The sequence below is a fragment of the Micromesistius poutassou genome, assembly GCF_964030765.1.
Source record: "Micromesistius poutassou genome assembly, chromosome: 13".
NCBI lineage: Eukaryota > Metazoa > Chordata > Actinopteri > Gadiformes > Gadidae > Micromesistius > Micromesistius poutassou.
Genome location: NC_140283.1, coordinates 13,872,415 through 13,890,344, shown reverse-complemented (window position 1 = coordinate 13,890,344; position 17,930 = coordinate 13,872,415). Strand labels below are relative to the sequence as shown.

At 47.0% G+C, this 17,930-nt stretch overlaps 1 protein-coding gene across 2 annotated transcripts in view; it reads left to right on the top strand.

The window, feature by feature from the left end:
• Window positions 1-15,537, top strand: part of met (MET proto-oncogene, receptor tyrosine kinase) — a 50,889-nt gene extending 35,352 nt beyond the window's left edge. Inside the window, exons 12-21 of one of the 2 annotated variants that reach the window (XM_084477450.1) lie at window positions 2,038-2,190; window positions 3,656-3,812; window positions 4,835-4,969; window positions 5,532-5,795; window positions 7,157-7,237; window positions 9,165-9,346; window positions 9,584-9,693; window positions 9,858-10,023; window positions 10,165-10,301; window positions 12,380-15,537. In XM_084477450.1, coding sequence (XP_084333576.1) covers window positions 2,038-2,190; window positions 3,656-3,812; window positions 4,835-4,969; window positions 5,532-5,795; window positions 7,157-7,237; window positions 9,165-9,346; window positions 9,584-9,693; window positions 9,858-10,023; window positions 10,165-10,301; window positions 12,380-12,716 — 1,722 coding nt within the window. In that variant the 3' untranslated portion in view covers window positions 12,717-15,537. The remainder of the gene's footprint in view (window positions 1-2,037; window positions 2,191-3,655; window positions 3,813-4,834; window positions 4,970-5,531; window positions 5,796-7,156; window positions 7,238-9,164; window positions 9,347-9,583; window positions 9,694-9,857; window positions 10,024-10,164; window positions 10,302-12,379) is intronic. The other variant, XM_084477451.1, reaches the window with a different exon arrangement.
• The last annotated feature ends 2,393 nt before the right edge of the window (window positions 15,538-17,930 follow it).

Genomic DNA, 17,930 nt, shown 5'->3' with positions numbered 1-17,930 from the left:
TCTCTTCTCTCTCCTTGAGATGTTTTTTTTTCATCGGGGCCCCGGCTCCGACGGGCAGCAGCAGCTGTGCCCGGCGGCTCTGCACCGGATCCGCCAGTCGTTTCTCTTTTCTTTCCTTGTTTTTTTTTCCCACATCCATGACCCTGGTCCTGACACCGATCCAACCCCTCCTCCTCCTCCTCCTCCTCCTCCTCCTCCTCCTCTTCCTCCACCCCTCCCACACCACCCCACCCAGCCCAGACCAAACGACAGTGTTTTTAACCTTGGTACGCTCCCGCCATCAGACCAACACGGCTCGCATTTAACACCAGCTCATAACTCGGCCCCCGGAATTCCCTCCACCTACCCCCCCCCCCCAATAAAGGCAGCTTCTCCTGTTACCGACTGTAGTGCCATCCGATAGCTTTTAGCCCCAAAATGGCTGCTGATTAAGGGAACAATAGATAAAGGACATAATTGGCTTTGATTGACAGCTCTGCTCCAAAATGGTTGCTTGTGTGTGTGTCATGGATCTGGGTCCATATCACTGCACATCTCGTCGCAGTACCGTGAGAAGCTCAGCAATGATAACGATGGCAGCCGTTAATAATAGTCAGATCAGATTAGTTTCCTGGTTTTCTGTAGTATCTGTGTACAGATATGTAACGAAGAAAAATTAACGAAAGACCATGTAACAAAGTAAAACATGCTCGATACGTTTTTTATAGATTGGTCATTTTTTTATGGTTTAATAAGTAAAATATCGAGGTAAATTCGATACTGGTGTGTTTGCGTGCGTGTGTGTGTGTGTGTGTGTGTGTGTGTGTGTGTGTGAACAGGTGCAGGCCTTACTCTGTGTCAAATTGGAAAATCCCAAGCTGTCACGCAAGGAATGGGATCATTCCCTTTATTGCCTCCTGCTATGCTCATACATGTGTGTGTGTGTGTGTGTGTGTGTGTGTGTGTCTTTGTGAGAGAAAAAACAGACCATGGTGAAACAAATAAAAAATAAATAATAAGGTAGCCTGGCACACACATACAATCACATATTGACACACAGACACGCTGACAGACATTTATAAACACTACACACACACACACAGAATAACTGATCAACAATAACTTAGACGAACACATTCACTTTCTATATCAATCACACATTCCCAGACACACACTTATCATATAAATACACACTCACGTGGGGACACACTGAACACAATGTTACATTCACTGTCTTACAGTCACATGCACGTCCCTGACACAATCGCCTACTCACCCACACGCATTGGCCTCACTAACTCACTAACTCACGCTCACCACAGATAATTACACAGTCGCCACAAATATTCAACCACTTTCTCTATCACTCCCCTCTCTCTTCCTCTCTCCCTCACTCTCTGTGTCTCTCTCTCTATCCATCTCTCTCCCTCCCTTTCCTTCTTTTGAAAATTGCACATACACTAAGCCACAACCACACACTCCCACACACACCCGGACTCACACAAACAGATAACCCCACCCACACACACTGACACACACACATGCACACACACACACACACACACACACACACACACACACACACACACACACACACACACACACACACTCACACATTCACCACATATTCACACACTCACATGCTCACACACTCCCACACACACCCAGACTCACACCAACAGATAACCCCACCCACACAAACACACACACACTCAGATACACACTCACACATACACACTTTTTTTTTTTAGCATTTTGAGCCCATCTGAAAGGGTGCAACATGGCTTCCACATTTCATCAAAGCAACTCCCTGTAACTTAAACTTCTTATTCCAACCTTGCCTCTGTCTCTTTCTCTTTCTCTTTCTCTCTGTCTCTCTCCCTCTATATTCCTACCCTCTCTTTACTCGACCCTCTTTCTAGCTCTCTCTCCTCCCCATCATGCTTGGCTTATTTCATTAGCCGTTCATTCATTCAATCACCACCATCTCTCGCCCTACGCTGCGTCCTCCGCGGTGTGTATCTCATTCCTCCCAACTCCCTTCCTCTGTTTCCCCAGGGTTCCCACATGGACATAGAGGCCATGAAGTGTCAGGTGCTGACGGTGTCCAACCACAGCTGTGAGAGTCTGAGTGTGGTCGGCAACACGGTGGAGTGCATCGTGCCCCGCATGCTGCAAGGCCACGCCCTCCCCAAGGAGCTGCAGGTGGAGGTGAGCCATACATGCATCCACACATACATGCACACAAACATACATGCATTCATGCAAACATGCATACATACATACATTCATACTTTCATACATACAAACATACATACATACATACATACAAACATGCATACATACATACATTCATACTTTCATACATAAATACATACATACAGTATATACATACATACATACATACATACATACATACATACATACATACATACATACATACATACATACATACATACATACATACATACATACATACATACATACATACATACATACATACATACATACATACATACATTACATTACATATAATAAGTGCGTACACACACACACACACACACACACACACACACATACACACACATACACCGCAGATTTCTGGTACTGCATATGAGACAAAGGAGAGATGAAAAGAAGACGATGGAATCGGTTATTTTATGCTCTTTCTTTTGGACACATTCCGTTGCATCCATAAAACGGTGTTACTGTGAACCACGGGTTGTCCCTTTTGCATGGAAACTTATTGTTATTACCAGTCTCTGAGGGAGAGATCCCACCAATAAAACATATCATGTTGTCCTCTGAGGAGATTCATGGTGGACTTAAGGCATTAGGGTGGCTTTATTAGCCCCTAGTAAAGACGGATATCTATCCACTGCAGCAGTTGTGAACCGTGTGTGTGTGTGTGTGTGTGTGTGTGTGTGTGTGTGTGTGTGTGTGTGTGTGTGTGTGTGTGTGTGTGTGTGTGTGGGGGGGGGTGTGTGTGTGTGTGTGTGTGTGTGTGTGTGTGTGTGTGTGAAAACACAACAGTACAACTGACATAATTAGAGGTTCAGCGTATAGATTACCAGAGAGGAGTCACTATAGGAACAGACGCTGGGCAGTCTGTTTTTTCATTCATATTCAGACATTACAGAATTTCCAAATGTGCAGAAGACGGATTTGTCTGAATTTCATTCGGCTAAGTGTGCCATTAATTACAACAAACGCTAAACAAGATTCCTATTTTACAGTTAAATCTATACTGTTTACAGTGCCCTGCACATACTGCATAAATCACCTGGGGAGTGGCTGGGGGATTGGAGCCTCTAAAGAGCAGAAGGTCATTTATAGTCCGCCTGGCGTCTCATGGAGGCCTGAGCAAACTTTCTAAATGTTCAGGTGAAATGTCAAGTGGCTCATCTCTCTGAGAGGAGGGGACCTCCGGATGCTGAGTATGACCTGTCTGTGAGGATGTCTTTAGAGGTATTATCGGATGAGGCTGTTAGGCTGCAGCAGTGGTTCTAGCGTAGGGGGTAGGGGGAGACGCTAGTGAGTGAGTGTTGTGGCCCTCCATCTCTTCTTCTGGTAGGAGGAGAAGGTTATGCAGCCCAAGGTGACCCCCTCTCTCTCCCCTGTGTGTGTGTGTGTGTGTGTGTGTGTGTGTGTGTGTGTGTGTGTGTGTGTGCCCCAGTGGCGGCAGGCAGACAACATCCGGACCCTGGGCGTGGTGACCCTGGCCCAGGAGCAGAGCTTCAGCAGCCTGGTGGTGGCCTGCGTGGGGGTCAGCAGCCTGCTGCTGGTGCTGCTGGGGTCCCTGCTGCTGTGGAGGAGGAAGAAACACGTAGACGGTAAGGGGTTCACACAGACAGGAACAGAGACAGACAGACAGGTCGAGTCAGTGAGATGGGTAGACACACAGGCCGATAGATAGACAGGGACAAAGAGATGCATGGACACAGACAGTAGACATAGACAGACAGACAGTTAAATAAGGGAAGACAGACAGATGGATAGATAAATGGAGACGCATGGACACACTGACAGGCCGGGTGACGGGCAGTGACAAGATCAGAGAGAGAGAGAGAGACATGTAGAGACAGAGAGACAGGAGACAATCACACACACAGACATATAGACAGAAGTGCCATTCAGAGACAGGGAGTCAGACCTGTAGACAGACAGACAGACGGACTGACTGACTGACTGACCCACAGGCCATCTGGCTTGGCAGCTGCTTGGTCCTCTGCTGTAGTCTGTATGTGAGCTTTTACTGTAGCCTGTACGTGAGTGTCTGGGTGTCAGGACATGATTGTGTCTTCGAGCATGTCTGTGAATGTTTCAATGTGGTTGAGTGGGAGGATGCCTGGAACAGGAACAGTGCTGTGCAAGTGCATGTCTGCGGGACTGGGTGTGTTTGTGCGTGCAGATGGTTATGCATGTTAAGTTATGTTTTGTGTTATGTTATGGTGTGTGTGAGTGTGTGTGTGTGTGTGTGTGTGTGTGTGTGTGTGTGCCTGTGTGCTCCTTGGGAAATTGGAGCTGAATGTCCCGTCCGTTTCTCACTGTGATGTTGGTGTTTCTTAAGGCAGCGACTGTGGTGCACTCTCTCTCGCTCTCTCTCTCTCTCTCTCTCTCTCTTTCTCTCTCTCCTTGACTAAGCATCTGTGCCTCGTCTCCCTTGTCTCGTCCTCCCTCTTGGCACCATTAAGCTCCTGCTCCTCTGCTCCGCTACTTTAAGTATTCATTTTGAATGCCTCTCACTTATTTTCCGGTGCTCTATCTCTCTCTCTCTCTCTCTCTCTCTCTCTCTCTCTCTCTCTCTCTCTCTCTCTCTCTCTCTCTCTCTCTCTCTCTCTCTGTGCGTGTGCAGATCATTCTGAGGTGTGGTATGATATGGGAACAAACATCCAGCACCTGGACAGGCTGGCCAACGCCCGCAGCGTCAGCCCCACTAACGAGCTGGTGTCCCATGAGTCTGTGGACTACCGGGCCACCCTGCTGGAGGGTACGTCAACAGACCCCTTTACCGACCCCCCTACACCTTCATCTGCTCTCTTTTCCTCATCTTTCCCTTCCCACTGCCTCCACTATGGACCTCCAGGCTGTGTATTTCGCTCTTAGCTTCAGCCGCCAAATAGCTTCTGCCGACACCGCAAGCCAGGACTGGAGGTGTTGAAACTGTGCACTCCCCCCCAGAGAGCATTAGGTGGTGGTTGGTGGTGGTGGTGGTGGTGGTGGTGGTGGTGGTTTGGTTGGTTGGAGGGGATGGATCAGACTGCTCTGAGTTCCTGATGTTTGTATAGTGAGGCTGCTGAGCGACTTCCACAGTAAGGAGAGTGCAGAAGATGATGTGCAAAAAATGTGCAAATACTCTGATCATACCCAGACAGCCCTAAGACCTACTTCCATCCTGTGTGGCGTCCTACATACAAACATACCACATCATACATGATCCTCCTCCTCCTATTGTTCTTCCTCCATTCCGACTCTCTCTCTCTCTCTCTCTGATGTACTGCCACACACAGTGCAACCTTTGACCTTTTGAAACCGTGTCGCTCTCCGAACAGACCAGGGCATGGAGAGACCCGAGGCTTGTCGCGGGGCCCCTCCGCCCATCTACGGGGCCAACCGGGAGCTGCTGTCTCCCAGGCTGGGGGCCCTAGGAGCGGGCATGAGGATGGGGGCCGACGGGGACCTGGTGGCCCCCCTGCTGTTTGCGCCCGTGCACATCGACCCGTCGTGCCTGCACCCGCAGCTGCTGCAGGAGGTGCAGCACGTGGTGATCGCCAGGGAGAAGCTGCTGCTCCACCTCCACCAGGTCATCGGCAGGGGTGAGCCTCAGCGGCCCGTCACACAACGCACACACACATATACACTAACAACACACACACATTTACACTAACAACACACACATACACTAGCAGCACATGTGTGGGAGATGCCAACATGTCACACACGATTGCATTGTTGTGTGTTGTGCAAGTGTACTGTGTATATATATATATATATAAATATATTGTCTACACATAAAACTTATTTATAGAATATGTACACAAAAATCTGCATGACTACATAACCTACCAGAAATAGTAAATGATATGTGTATGAAGTATAATCTTGAATCCCTGTAGTCACTGTAGTCTGCGCTGACCAAACTATCCCAGACCCAAACCCACAGCTCCCAATGGCCCACGGAATTTAATCCCTCCTTCTTATCTTTTACCAATTCATGTTTGGTGGGAAAAAATAATTGCAGTAAAAGTGTTAAAGTGTTAAAAAAGGTGCCGCTACAAAGACTTCCTTGTGTAAAACTATACATGGGTTATAGGTTCACCCCGGCTGGGTTTAATCGCTCCCATTATCCAGCCGCACAATTTGACACACCGACGCAAACGGCTGCACTATGCTGAGCACTTTAAACACTATGCTCACGGGCCCTGGATCAAATTCTTCACACAGCCCACGAGGTAGGGCGGCAAACCCAGAGACCTAGTGGAGACCCACTCTGGGATAACTCACTAAAATCGCCCCCCTTCCCCGCCTACTTCCACCACCACCAGCACCACCACCATACCCCCACCCCCACGCCCTCCTCCTCTTCCAAAAGCCTGACTCTCTAGGCAGGATTATTACAGAGGTTGGGTGGGGTGATTGGTTGGCGGCTGGTAATCTCCGACTCCATTGTTGGGCCGAGTGGTAATGGGACACCCTCAGCCATCTGCAAAGACGGCGATAGGAGAACGGCGTGCAAGTTTAATCCCTCGCCCCCCCCCCACCCCCCTTGTGTCTGGGGCGAGTCCGGCAGGCTTTATGAGTAGTTCTAATTTAATAGAAGAAGACACAGTCACTCCGGGGGGTGTTGGCGTATTTGCTCGGTTGGTGCTATTAATGAATAAACAGTGGTGTTGGGTGTCCTGTGGCGGGGATTTAGTGTGGAGGGAACTTGAATAATGGACCCTTCCCCGTCGCATGGTCAGTGCCACACATAGCCGATTATCCTCGCTCCTTAGAAAGAAAACATGAAACACTCATTGTTTTTCATTGTAACTAGTTTTGGCTCATTGTACAAATAACGATGGAACAATAACTACAATTTAATCATGTCCATAATGGAGTTGTATTTGAGGTGTATTGTGAATGTCCCGGTGTTGTCCTTTGACTGATGAGTGTCTCCCGGTGTGTCCTCCTCCAGGGCACTTTGGCTGTGTGTTCCACGGCACACTGCTGGAGCCCGATGGTCAGAAGCAGCACTGTGCAGTCAAGTCCCTGAACCGTAAGTAAAAACACACAACAACCAGGAGCAGTAAGGAAAAGCCCTTAAGTGCACAAACACACACATGCAAGCACACACATGCTCACGCACACGCACACATACATGGTCATGCACACGTTCACACACACACATACACACACACACACACACACACACACAAATGCCCAACAGATACACATAAAACCCAAACTGCACTTCAAATACATCTAAATACGTGTAGACGATTATCCAGGCCAGGGCTTTGATGTGATCTCACAGGGCCAGCAGCGAGATTTCATTTTATCTGAGCGCTTTCTAGCAGCCTGAGCTGATGATGAAGAAAATGATGATGATGATGATGATGATACTGATGCTGATGCTGATGATGATGGATGAGCTTCCGAGGGCGTGGATGCCATCAGGGTCCTCCCTAATCATATCAGCTGTCACACTCAGCCGGGAGATTAATGCCCAAATGATAGAAAGGCATAAAAAGGCTAGCAATACCATACCATCACCGACCCCCTACCCTCCAAACAGTCCCAGGAGGTGCTCGTCCCCTGGGAGTTGAACCTCTTATTGGGTTCAGTGATTTCCCAAGAGGGTCGGCCATCGTATGGTTTGCTTTTAACGTTGCCCAAGGGGAGATTCAACTGAAAAACGAACACAAAAACACATGAGATGAGCAAGCTTTCCTGGGGTTCTGCATTAGAGAATAAACAGAGACGTCATAATACAGCATTCATATTCCTACGTATGTATACATCACATCCCGAAGACGTGACCGAACAACGCCGCGCGGGTCCAATCGGTTTCCCCCCCTGAGCGTGTGCACGCTGGTAGATGCTAAACAGACTCTGTCAGTACATCAAAACATTGCATCGCTGAAAATGGAAGCGTTTGTTGGAGAACATCTCTCTCGTCCTCCTCTCTGGGCCGGGAGCACGCTGCGGGGCTAATCAGATGTTTCTCTTCAGAGAAGGGCCTCGGCCTCTAACCACATTACGGCCTCTCAGCGAGGCTAAAGTACCATGACACCACGGGCTGAGATGGGATTGGTTAATGGGAATCCGCTGTAGGTTGCTTGGCGTTGGTGGTTGGGTGGGTGGGTGGGAGGTGGGGGGGGGGGGGGCTACTGAAACAATAGCTGTATCAGCAGCTTTGGCACTCTGGCTCTGTGCTGGTAGAATGACCACTCACGCCCAGTTCACGCCCAAGGAGACTCCGGTCTGGGCTTGAGATTTTAAATTGATCTCCTCACAGATGATCTCACTCTTGACTTCACCTGGATCACTGCCCCCCCTCCCCCCCACACTCACACACACACACGCACACATCACCCGCTCTGCCTATTAATCCTGGTGTAAAATTAAGGCTGTCTGACTAATGAGTGAATTACTATTTGATTCACTTGGCTTCCCTCTCGATTAGTGGGTTGTTGTTTTTTAAATTAATGGTTAACAAGATACAAGGTTACTCATTATCTACTGTACGCTATTATCGACCCTTTTCCCGGTGATGTTATCGTAGGACAAACACACCTCAGGGAAAAGGGTGTTTTACTTGTTATTCTGTCAGTTTAAATTATAAGAGCTGTATGTCAGGTGTAACACTGGGCATTGTTTGTTGAAAATGTCTCTCTCTAATCTCTGTTGTCTATTATTCCTTTCATCCCCTTCCTCCTCTTCTCCTCTCCTTCATCACTCCCTTCATCTCTGGATCTTTTCCTCTCCTCCCCCTCTCTCTCCTCCACCCACCCCTCTTTCTCCTCATCTCCATCCCCTCTCTCATTGTCCACCACCCCCCTCTCCTCCTCTCTACCCCTGTATCTCCTCTCTCCTCTCTCCTCTACCCCGCTCTCTCCTCTCCTCTGCCCCTGTCCCTCCTCTCTCCTTCACCCTTCTCTATCCTCTTCTCCACCCCTCCCTCTCTCCTCTCCACCCTCTAGGCATCACAGACCTGGAGGAGGTTTCCCAGTTCCTGAAGGAGGGGATCATCATGAAGGACTTCAGCCACCCCAACGTGCTCTCCCTGCTGGGCATCTGCCTGCCCCCGGAGGGATCCCCTCTGGTGGTCCTGCCCTACATGAAGCATGGAGACCTGCGCAACTTCATTCGAGACGAGGGACACGTAAGGGGACACACACACACACACACGGCTATAGAGACCACTATACGTTGATTCTGTAAGGGTCAATGTATTTGTTCCTTTCAAGATCTTGCCCATTTGGGCAATAACTTAACATTTACATAACACTGTTTATCTACAAATAAAAATAGATTATTAATAAGACACTGAAACTTCTTCATCTATTGGCCGAGCCTGATTCAGACGGTGGTTCTGACCATGGTTGTGTGTTGCTTCCAGAACCCGACGGTGAAGGACCTGATGGGCTTCGGGCTGCAGGTGGCTCGCGGCATGGAGTATCTGGCCAGCCAGAAGTTTGTCCACCGCGACCTGGCTGCCAGAAACTGCATGTGAGTGTACCATAGGGTTCATTAGCAGTTAACCAGAGGGACCCACTTAGGAGAAGACAGACTAAAGAAAGAGAAGAGAAGAGTCTTTGTAGAGACTGTCATTATCCTTTGGCTAAACCTGTTTCTTTCTTTGTGTGTGTGTGTGTGTGTGTGTGTGTTTCCAGGCTGGATGAGAGCTTCATAGTCAAAGTGGCAGACTTTGGTCTGGCGCGGGACGTCTATGATAAGGAATACTACAGCGTCCACAATAAAAACGCGGTGAAGCTACCTGTGAAATGGATGGCTCTGGAGAGCCTGCAGACACACAAGTTCACCACCAAGTCTGACGTGGTGAGGAGGACGCACACGCCAACACACACACACACCGTGGCGTATACATACACACACATTTACACACCAATAACACAAACCAAAAATGATCACTTATCACTTATCTTTTTGGATAATCAAGCAACTTTTTTTCCAAAACAGTGGTCATTTGGTGTGTTGCTATGGGAACTCATGACCCGCGGAGCCCCGCCCTACTCTGACGTGAACTCGTTCGACATCACGGTGTACCTGCTGCAAGGAAGGAGGCTGCTACAACCAGAGTTCTGCCCTGATGCCCTGTGAGTTTGTCCCCTCTCTCCCTCGCTCTCTCACTATGTCTCTGACTCTCTCATTCTCTCTCTGTCTCACTTTCTTTCTGTCTGTCTGTCCGTCTGTCCCACTATCTCTTGCTCTCTGTCTCTGACTCGCTCGCTCTCTCTGTCTCTCTGTCTGTCTGTCTGTCTCTCTCTCTCTCTCTCTCTCTCTCTCTCTCTCTCTCTCTCTCTCTCTCTCTCTCTCTCTCTCTCTCTCTCGCTCTCCCTCCCACACAAGCAGACACACACACACACACACACACAAAAAAAGTAATTTGCTTGGTGAAAGACAAGGTCAGATACGGATATGAACATGATACATAATATGGCGGACAGGAACACAATGCATACACACACACACATATGGACACATCCCACTGTCAAACTGATACTCCTTGACTTGAAGACTTGAAGTGAGCACATACACAAACACATGCGCACACACACACACACACACACACACACACACACACACACCTCGTGGCCTTTCTTTGACCTTGTCCATAGTGTAGAGTCATGGCTGACTGAGTTCTTTAGAAACAAACAGCCCTCCTACCCCAAGGCATTTTCAACTGACACCCAGAGAGAGAGAGAGAGAGAGAGAGAGGACAGTCCAGCAGAGCAGGAATGCCCTGGTGGAGGCGGCCTGGGAAATGGGATGTTAGACAAGCAGCAGATGACGTAGTAGATAGATACACCACACAGGGGGACAATAGATCACCAAACTCTAAGCCCCAATATCTTCCAGTATCGCAAACAGGCTAACTGTAGTCTGAGATCTAACGCACCCGGGTCAAACACCGTCTGACGCAGATACCGCTTTATTCTTCCCAGGTGCCAATGAGGTGGACCTTTATTAGCTAGAAGAGGTAGGAGAATGGCCGGGCAGCCTTGAGAGCCGGCGTTGGGGATAAACCGTTTGAAGGCCTGCTATGAGTGATGTGTGGTATCTGTGAAGGGAGGCTACTACTGTACAATGTTTCTCAGGTCATAAATTAGACGTCCTTGCAGGAAACCCAGGCTGATTCATCGCTGCGAAATGTTCACCGCCGGTGATTACAGACACGGCAAGCTAGCATTTGCTCTGCCCATAAGCGGCTCCATAACGTAGCAACGCTGTGACCTCTGCGTGGTCCTTTGCAACATTCTAAGGGGCTAATTGAGCTGTTTGCAGGACTATTAAAGGTTGGGCTGGCCTTTTGAAGTACAGGTGAATGAATGCCGTATCCCTGAATAGTGGTGGAATCATGGCGACATTAGAGTACCACAAACTACTCCTACTTCTTGTTTGTTTTGCCCCTCTTTTAAAACGAAACAAAACACTTCATGTCGTGATGAAATCCTCTTTATTTGGAATATGCATGCATCCTTGAATTCTATACTATAATAGCTACCACCATGCTATGCTGTCCTCTAGCCCCTCTGTAGATCTATATCATATAGATATATATATATATATATATCTATAGATATATATCATTGATATATATTTTCTATGTGTTAAAGGCAAGGATTGTTTAGATCAGTAGGGATTGGTGGTGTCTCATTGATTGAAAGGAGTTCCTTGTCGCCCCATTTACAAAGTATGTCGCCCCCCACTACAAAGTATTTGGATTAATGAAACATGATCATGGGAGGACACACCAACAGCATTTACCAATCATCTTCAGTGAGACAAAGATTCATAACTTTTATTGTCACATTATTGGCTCAAACCTCAAAGGATACAAATAAACACAAACCAAAGACGGGTTCTCATGGTGTAAACTATTTTGGTGATATAAGGAAGCAAAAAGGGAAACCAAAAAGGGTTCTCACAGTCTCACCTGGGGGCCTAATTCACAATACACACCTTGGCTACAGTGGTGATACAAACGCAAACTAACAACTCCTATCAAAGTAGCGAGGAGGGGAGCTACCTCTAGGAGCGATGAGAATGTAGACAAAGTGTATTCCGAAATCAAATGATTAGACTCATTTTCCCCGACCTGTCAGACATGTGACCTGTCTGGTCTCCCTCCCACCCCCTGCCCCCCCCCCCCCCCCCCCCCCCCCCCCTCCAGGTACACTGTGATGGTGGAGTGCTGGCACCCCAAGCTGGAGCGCCGGCCCACCTTCTCTGAGCTGGTGGCCCGCATTGCCGGCATCTTCTCCAGCTTCAGTGGCGAGCACTACGTCCTCCTCAACACCACCTACGTCAACCTGGACAAGATGAGCCCCTACCCTCCCCTCCTCTCCCCCACCTCTCCGTACCCCCGCACCTCCACCTCCTCCTTCTCCTCCGCCTCCTCCTCCTCCCACTACCCCTCCGCCGACCCCTACCCCACCGCCAGCACCTCCACCTCTCCGCCCTCCCCGTCTCATGTCCTGCAGCACCCCCACCTGGACTGCTGCACCTGACAGGAAGGGGCGGGGCCTCGTTAGCCGAATACGGTAACAGGAAGAGAGAGACAGAGAGAGAAAGAGAAAGAGAGAGAGACAAACAAACGACTGCAGAGAACGGAGAGAGAATGGATGCAAAACCGAAGGATGGACGATGGAAACAGGACTTTTTGCAAAGACGAGGATACACTGCTGTACATAAACGGTGTAACACTGTAATGCAGACGGGTCGCCACGGCGACGACTGCTCACTGGGTGTACATAAGAATGACCATTAACCTTCTTCGTGCGTTTTCCAAAACTGTGAGTGAACTGTGGGGTTCACAGACTAGCACGGGCCGAGCTGAACACTAACCTGAATGAACTCACGCTCCTCCGAAGAAACCCCCCCCCCCATGCCCGACCTCTGACCCCTCGGTGACCCAGAGGGGTCAAAAAGGCCGGCTCTCTTGTGGTTTTCCTACAAGACAATTACACGGCAAGGAGGAACTCCTCCTACTAGCGGACAAAGCCACTGTCTCACAAGCACAAAGGCATGGAAACATCACACCCCCGCCCACGACATCTCTGTGTGTTGGGTGGGGGGGGGCGGCGCTACGATGGGCCGGGTAATGTGAGGTGTGGTTCCTTTCTTTTCGTCCCTGGGTGGCATGTGCTTCAATATGGCACCGATCTATCTTTTTTTTCTTTTGCCGTGTCTCGCCGTTAATGTGAATGGCCGACAAATGGCAAGTGTCATTTATTGTGGCGAGAAAAAATAAATGGCCTGCCCTGCTGAATTCATACAAATAAATAAAGACAAATACGCACACACACAAAAAAGCACACACACGCACACACACACACACGCACACACACACACACACACACACACACACACACACACACACACACACACACACACACACACACACACATGTTCTCTTTTAGTATGAAGCTCAGTACTGTGTGTGTGTGTGTGTGTGTGTGTGTGTGTGTGTGTGTGTGTGTGTGTGTGTGTGTGTGCATGTGTGCATGCACAAAAAGAGTTTGTGTGTGTGCGTGTGTGGATGCGGGCGGTTTTCTGTTACTCCCTCATTGATCTCTGGATACTATACGTGTGTAATTATCTCCTGCATTCTGCGAGTTTGATGCTGTAGGAGGAACGTCTCACGTGTGACTCACCTGTGTGGAATCAACAGATGTTTCCAAGAAAAAAAAGAGTAGAGTCTTTTCTCTGGAACTGACTTCTTTTCTCTACTAAAGAACACTTTAAGTTGAAACAGCCCATCACCATGTCGACACATTACATGTCAAAACAGTGAGCGTCTGACAACAAGTAGATGCTTGTAGGTTTGGTTGGTGCTGGTTGGAGAGGAGAATCAACAGCAGCCACACGTCTGTTTTATTACGCTTGATGGAAAGCATGTCTCTATTGAAGTTTGATGGTTAATTGCCAAAAACTGTGTTTTATCCAAGATTCTTGTTGTTCTAACATTTATGACCTGCTGTTAGGTGTGACGAATGAGCGAGATAAAAGATTCTGAAGTATAAAGGCTGGATCATGTGAGGTAACCTTAAACCTCCATTCCGTAATGCCTCCACTGCCATGGTATTCTTGGTTTCCATGGTTATGCAGAACAACACGAGTAGCCCCAAATCTTGATGTTGGAACTTCAACTTTCAATACATCAGAGTAATTTTACCCTTCAGAACAAACGTATTATTTACTTTGAGTCCACACATCTCTCAGGACAAAAAAGTCATATTTTTTATAGTCAGTCATATTCCGAAATGCTGAATAATTTAACTATGAATGTATACCATTCATTGTTAAATTAATGAATTGAATTACTTTGGTCATTGTAAATATCAACATGAACTAAGTGAATATAATCCGACCCTAAACCAACTAGAAGGATATGTAGTGGCATCCGGACAGCTTCAGGTCCAGATGTTTTTTATTTTATTTCAGAAGGCCAACCTAAGAGTAGAAAATCAATGACCCTTTTACTTCCTTGATTTTGATAGTTGCTAAATGCATCTTTTTATATATATGTACAAACCCTCGCTTGAGGCATGCCTATGCTATCAGTGACAGCCATCCTCAGCTGTCATTACCAACATCTGGGTGTTCATGACAGATGTGTAGCCTTTATGAAGAAACAGTTCATCGATGAAACGGTTTCCCTTTTGACCTATGTATATTGTTTGTTGTTATTGTTATTTTGTTTGTGTATATATACATATATATTTTCTATGGCTGCTGATGTGATGAGGGCCATTGACGGACAGGTATGAATGTTTGCTATGACAAGAAAATTGCTGTACTATATTTTTATATCCTTAATGAGCCTCCAGTTGAAAGTGATGCCATATTGAGAAACGGTTTGCTAGGGAGCGAACGTTGCTTCATACAAAGAAGCCAAAAGAAGAATGCCACCAAATAAATCCTTTCCTTTTCGACAAACCACTGCCATTTTGTAAATACCTTGAAAGGATTGGGTCTGCTTGTGTGTACTGTACGCAGCCATATTGCTTTACTTATCAACCCATGTGTTTGTATCACTTTTTGTGTGTCGTAAGTACGTCACAGTACAAACGTTAGAAAATAAAATAATAAGAGTTGAATAAACTGGATCGAACATGAACCTTGACCGTATGCCCATTCTGTGTGTGTGTGTGTGTGTCTGTCTGTCTGTCTGTCTGTCTGTCTGTTCAAATTCACAGTGGCCTATTGTGCCACATGCTCATCACTGTTCTGTGTATATCTGTGCGTGTGATCCAGGATTTAGCTGTTGTCCGTTACGTTTCCCAATGGTACATGCTATGTGATGTCCGAAGTTCCTCAGTGTAATAAAGCTATATTATCACAGAGCCTCTGCACGTTGTACGTTTTGTTTCACAAGGCCAACAACCCATAATAGTTCATTATAATGTATTTTATTGTGAAACAAACCTGTCCATAAGGCAGGCATATAATGTGGCTGTATGGCATATGTAATCATGGTACCCATTTAAACTCAAATTACTACCTGCCAAAGAAGGTCCTTTATTGGTTTCCAGATGGCAAGAAGAATTTGGCCAAATGCTCCTCTCCTCTAACCCTCTTATTTCACTAACAAGAAATAAGAACAAAAACTGTATAGCCTACTATAAGATTGGCTGGGGATGAGTTGCAAAACTTAAGCTTCTGTAAATATCAGTGCTGGTAGGTGTAGCAACATGCCCAGCAGAGCTCGGAAACATTTTAAATGTTTTATCTTTCTCATTCCTCAGCCTCCTCATTCCTTCTATAAGAGCATCATTTTGCTTGTATTGAGTGTTTTTTCAACCTTTTCAAGCTAGAATCCTCCTCTGTTTGTATTGGAAACATGAACAGAACACTGGTGCTAAACACATAAACAGTGTCACTCTTTCTGACCCTCTCTCTTGCTAATGGCATTGTAGTCGTATTCCGTCTGGATATCAAAAGAGGCACTAACAAACTGTAGGCACAGTAACTCAGTCTGACACGAATGACAGGAGATGTAATCCAGTGTCAACTTTACTGAAAAAAGGTTAATTCACATTGTCTCACACAAAAACAATGTTCTCCCGTGTCTGTATGCAGTTCTCTGGCCTGCGCTTCCATACCTGACATTACTTACTGAAAGGAGAACCAATGACAGAACCAGACAGGCGCTGGTTAGCCTTTAGAGATTTTCTGCCTGAGTCACATGGAGAATCAACAGCTCTGAAATGCCTATCCAGCTCATTATTTATAACACACATGGACACACACACACACACACACACACACAAACACACATGGACACCCACAAACACACATGGACACACACATGGACACACACACACACACGCACACACACACACACACACACACACACACACACACACACACACACACACACACAAACACACATGGACACACACAAACACACATGGACACACACAAACACACATGGACACACACATGGACACACACACACACACACACACACACACACACACACACACACACACACACACACAAAGACAAACTAATCAGAGCTTCTGATCCCTCGTACCAGCTCTACTCTGGCATCAGTACCACTGTGACCCACTGGGTCAGCTCACCTTCGTTAAGGATCTAAGGAGAACAGGCGGGGAGGGTGCTGCTGGGAATTTAGAGAGACAAGGAGCCATCCGCGCCGGGCAACCAGCCCTCCAAACTCCTCATACTTTGAATACCTTGTCTGTCCTCACTTGGAACCGCATCACACGGCCCAACTGTCCATTAGCTATGATTTAGTGGGCCGATGGTACCGCCGGGAAAGTTATAGTTGGTGTACTCATAGTTCATTTCTTATTCATGTGTGATGTGTAATGTTCTGAAGCTTGCAAAGGGCTGAGGTCACTGTTCATTATATTTAAAGAAATGTATATATATGCATTACATATAAAGTAGATTTGGCATTTGCAGGGTTGAAAAACAAAATTTGGTGAACCAGGACATCATTATACTTCAAAAGCAGACCTGTTCCTACCTGATCACCTATAGCTCAAACGACCCAAGTTCTCCTCAGAAGCTGTCGCATTGGCTGACCCTGGGAGCCACAAAAGCATCTTATACTTGCAGCATTTGGTGGCAGGGCTCTGGCATCCATCACTAAAGTATTTTTCACAGTCTTCACAAAGAAAACACCCAAAAAAACACTGTAAACTGTACATCAGCCTACGGTTGGACCTTCTAGTTTCCAACATGATCAGATGGTGGATGTACTATACAGCTCCCAGTAGTGGACGATCACAATACTGGACCACTTCCAGTGTCCTCAAGTAGTGAACGAGTGTCGACCAGGAGATTGCAATTGTTGCACTGGTCTGCTTTCCACTGTCCACCAGTAAGATGTGTGGGACCAGTTCCTTTTTTGGGGGGACATATGTTTTCATTATATTTAACTGCACTTTGAAAACAACTGCTTCTATTAAATCAATATTTACACTCTTCGCGGTGGATTTACCTCAACATAGTAGCAGAATCACTCAGAGACCAGAACCTAATCGCTGTGACAACGGGAGAAATCAGAACAGGGAGGAAGAGTGGCCCTTGGAATTCCAAAACAATTTGGTCACTGACAGACTGGTGTTGAAAGGCCCTATATCTGGCTGGTCTGAGCACCAAGGTCCATGTATGTATGTATGTATGTATGTATGTATGTATGTGTGTGTGTGTATGTATGTATGTATGTATGTATGTATGTATGTATG